At 36.7% G+C, this 4,749-nt stretch overlaps 1 protein-coding gene across 1 annotated transcript; it reads right to left on the reverse strand.

Moving 5' to 3' along the window:
* Window positions 1-581: 581 nt before the first annotated feature.
* On the reverse strand, window positions 582-4,384 carry LOC101482653 (uncharacterized). Its single transcript, XM_004542968.4, has 4 exons — window positions 4,088-4,384; window positions 3,938-3,985; window positions 3,228-3,340; window positions 582-2,096 (listed from the first exon to the last, which is right to left on the reverse strand). The coding sequence occupies exons 1-4, from the start codon at window positions 4,122-4,124 to the stop codon at window positions 1,971-1,973; spliced, it is 324 nt and encodes a 107-aa protein (XP_004543025.1). The 5' UTR covers window positions 4,125-4,384; the 3' UTR covers window positions 582-1,970.
* Between the last annotated feature and the right edge of the window lie 365 nt (window positions 4,385-4,749).

Here is a 4,749-nt window from a genome sequence, read left to right on the forward strand (position 1 = left end):
ATTATAAAATAGCTATTACAGATATATTAGCATAATTACATTAAATTATTGATAAACTTACTAAAAATAAACCCATGAACTCAGTGTATATATATATATATGACATCAAATAAATGGATATATCTCAAATACTATTGTCTTTAACTGAAGAAGCTGTATAATATTAACATGTTCAATTAGGCATTAATATGATAAAACTTAAACAACAACTGCTTTTAATTACAGTAATGCAATGCCTATTAGCCTAACAATACTCTTTGTTTATAGGCACTTTATAAAAACTCATCTCTTTCCTATATAAAAAAAAAAAGCACACTTAAAGTATTGCTAAGTAAAAAAAATGCAATTCACACTCCTGGTCAGGATTTATCATTAAACTGCTACAGATCAGTTTAACTCCAACCAGTAAACCCACAGAGCAGAAATCTTTCCTATTAAGGATTTCAATTTTGACACACGTTTAAGCAAGCAGAACAAAAACACATTTTTAGTCATTTAGAAATCTGCACCAATTCTTGGAAATACAGCAGTCTTCTAAACTAGAATTCCCAAAGAGACTTGGTGTAGCAATGAATGAGACATTTATAGTTTACGCTTTTAATTCAAGAATGCAGTTCCCAAAGATAAGACAAATTCCAATGGATGATACAGTGAAGAAACCCCCCCCCCCCCACTACCAGTAATGTGACTGTATTATGACAAAAGACAAAGACACTTTGTAACTTCAAAGATACAGGAGGAAAGTTAAAGGAGAACAGGTTTCGTAAAATGTAACCAACAATATAAATGGCATGATTAGGTTTGAAACTGAACAGGTCACCGTGCATTACTATTTCCAAACATAGAAAGGGTTTCCTTTTTTCTTGGTTGTTTAAGCTGTGAAATCAATACTTTTATTGAAGGGATAAATCTACTCAAAAAAAAATTACTAAAAGGTGTTATATGTGTTTTGACAGGGATTACCACATTACTTTAAAAACGCTTGAACAATATGAAAATTTCCTAAAAAGGACTGATATCCAACACGCTTTGAAATGTTACTTTGTTTTTTGGCGTGCTATCGTGTGCCCTTTGTGTTGAGTAATAGGTAAGATGCAGATAAACAGGTAACTTAAAAATTTAACAGGCAAGTGGCAGAAAATAAGGCTAAATAAATCCTCAAATTTCACTTAGCATCCAAGACTGCATTAAATTGTCATTTTCAGGTTACCAATATAAACTGGCCAGATTCAGCAATCATATCCTTTAATACTGATTTTTTTTCGTCCAATGCCAGTTTAAATTCATCTGAAACCTATTAAACAGGCTTTTTTTGGCAAAGACTTTCTACATAAAGTGAGATGAGATCAATATTGCTCATATGCGTTTGGTAAATATGAGCCTACTGTTTAAAAGGTCAGTAAAGTCATTTACCAACACCTCTAGATCACTAATTAGTTAGATTTTCAGTGCTGTTACACAGAGTTTTAAATAACAAAAACAAAAAATAAAACCCAGAATCTATTGGTCACTTCAGTGGAGAGATTGAGCATGGTCAAAGAAAGAAACAACTGAAATAATTTTATTTAAAATTCACAAGATAAAGCACTGGCCTTGGTGGATTTTGATTTCTTTGAACAGAGACATTGCTGAATTCTGGTCTTAAGCTGGGTTTTTCATATTTATTGAACAGAGAAAAGTATTACCGATGTCATCCAACTTCCAGCAAGAAAGCTACCAGCATTTCCCCAAATTATTTTACTACTACTTCAAATTTTAGAGACTTCACAATCATCTCACTACCTTAAGACGCTTATTTGCCTGTTCTCATTTGTCTCAAATACATCTACAGAAGATGTATTTGAGACAAATTCTTTCTACAATAATCAGGGTTTGAGAATGATAATGACAGCACCTTTGATCAAACTATTAAATGTGGATGGAAAGGATGAGGAAGAAAAAAAATGAATAGTAACACTCAATTTAAACCCTCAGAATTTCAGAAGCTCCACTTCGAAGATAAGAGTGGAATTTGCAGGGATCAGGGGTGGATATCCTCTGCTGCCATACGCGTAGTCCGGAGAGCAGGTCAGCTTGGCCACCTGGCCCAGGCTCATCTGTGGAGGAGATGAAGACCAAGTTAGATAGGTGAGTGAAATGAACAAAGTTTACTTTGTTTTAAAAGCCCTCCCAGTGATTGATACAGCTTTGAAGATGTGTTAAAAAGAAAAGAAAAAAAAAATTACACAAGTGAATATAGTTCATTAGACGTTTCACGCTGGCTTAAATGAGTGAAGCCATATGAGACAGCAACAAACAACAACAAATACTAGGCCTGAAGGCCCCAGATGAAAGTTGCCTGTATTTTCTGTTACTGTAACATGCAGCATGAACAGTTTCACTGTGTGTGCAGCAGCTGCAGTTTGCATGACTGATTGCTCTGCACTGCCTGTTTGCACCTTGCACTTTTTAGTGCTTTACTACTGTGCAGCAAGTAGTGGGCGAGTGATTGCGGAAAAGGCAGTGTCTTCCTTGCAAATTTCAGGCAACAGCAGCAAGCTGCTGGCAACCAAACCGATCGCAAAGTGGGTTTTTTTTCTGTGTAGAAGATTGTGTTTGTATTTTGAAATATTTAAACTTATACACCTCATAACCACAGTAGTATTTTGGCCTTTGTGCACTTCATGACTAAGTTAATAAGAAACATGAAATAAAAAGCAAAAAACAACCAATCCTAATTACGATCTTTGACATACCTTTATGATACAATTTTACCTCATAATCTAGCCAAGCAATGAAATCTCTGGTATTTTTGGCAGACCATTACTTTATTAAAAATAAAATCCTTTTGAAATGAAAATGTAAACTAAAATAAGTATGCAAATATTAAATAAAAATCTATATGATAAAACATAAGCTCTAAAAAGCAGTACTGAAATAACAGAATTAAAATGGCTTGCTAGCAAACATCAGATAAAATGGCTCAGAGTGTAAAATGTAGATAATGGATGGCCTGGTTTCTGCTCATATTTGCAGCCTCTGATAATAAAAGGCAGAAACATCTTAACAGATTCATTTGTGACTTACAATAATCTTACACATAAACACTAAAGTAAGCCACAGTGATATTTTTTTGTTATTTTTGAGGGGGAAATGACTCGGAGCTATTGCCAAAACGAAGGCACCGAACGTATCTTCATGTGTTTAACATAACATTGATCAGTGTGCCCCTTCAAAGCTCCACTTACCTTAGCTACACCTACATCCCAACCACGGATGACTTCACCTGCGCCCAGTTTGAACTGGAAGGGTGATCCTCGGTCCCTGGAGGAGTCGAACTTCTTGCCGTTTGTCAGGGTGCCTGTCGGAAAGCACCCCCAAATTAATAAAGTCAAAGCCTGATAGCCTCTGCGAAGCCAAACGATACAAATTAAAAGATTCGAGTGACTGTCATGTTGTATTCACACACAGGGTGACTGGGTAAAAATGTACTGCTGAGGGTACACGGTGCAGCTTAGTTTGAGCAGGAATTGTTCGACATCTTAGGACGCCGGAAGCTGCCGTCAGGATGCGGCTAGAATATCTCACATTAGCACAAATCCTTAGAATAAAGACACACGTTACCCTAGCGATAGTTTGCAGTTTCTCGCATTTTATTTATTGTAGGTATTACGAGGCAATCTTAAAGGTGGGAAGGAATTACAGAGAGGGTGTCTTTAGAGTCCGGCTATCCGCCCCCTCATTTCCAGGCGCTAAACTATGCTACGCTAAATTAAGCTAAGCTAAGCAGTGCTAGCTACAGAATTAGCTTGCTGCCACCAATCAAATTCTCATTTAATTGTCCGCAGGTCCACGAAATGAGAAATTATGCTTATTACAAACCCAGTTTATACTAATACATATTTATTTTTTCACCTCGAAGTAAATGAATAAATGGTCAAAAAGAGGCGAGGCTTACCGACATAGTGAACTGAAACTGTCGATCCTTCCTTCGGAAAATTCTTTCCTGAAGAAAGAAAACGAAGGTTGATATACACCCAAAGGCAAATATAGTTTTAAACGGACGGAATAATTGGAACCAAAGAGGGGAGGACAAAAAAAGCTTTACCGTCTCCTGGTCTGAGGGTTTCGACGTCTACTCCCATTGTTCTTTCAGCACAGTTCTCCCTCTGTCTGTCTTCCTGGTACTCTCTGATTGTGAGCTCGTTCAATGAAGCCGTCGAGTATAACGTCCCAAGTGGTTTGGTGGGCTAAAAGCCGTAAAAAAAAAACGCGGCTGTCTTCAACTGCTGCTCGATGTATGCCACGGTGGGAATAAATAAGGAGCCTTAAAGCCAATCTTTGGCTTTAAAAATGCAGTTTACTGATTTTTTCCCGACCTAGTGGGTTCGTTGAGCGGACACAGGGGCGTAGTAGTGACATTCTCAAACCCAAGCAGGGGCCCCATGAAGATCCAGTTTTCTCTTTTTTTTGAGTAATCAAATAAATGAATCACAATGGGAAAAAAAAGGGCCTTCGATGTTCTAGAAGACATTTTTTTTCTCTTGCACACACAGATTATTACGTTATGCAGACAGGTAATCTTGAAAGCAGGTGTTTCCAGGATTTTTAAAAACTGAGTAGTAAAGGATGTGCCTGCAGAAGACCAGAGTACTTCAGTCATCATCCTAAAAATTAAATATTTTTCTTTTTCTTTCTTTTTTTGTGGTAAAAGTATTTTACTTGACTTGGATGGGTTTCTCATTTTGGATAGGCAAAAATAATAATAAT

This window comes from Maylandia zebra, linkage group LG18 (assembly GCF_041146795.1).
Source record: "Maylandia zebra isolate NMK-2024a linkage group LG18, Mzebra_GT3a, whole genome shotgun sequence".
NCBI classification, from domain to species: domain Eukaryota; kingdom Metazoa; phylum Chordata; class Actinopteri; order Cichliformes; family Cichlidae; genus Maylandia; species Maylandia zebra.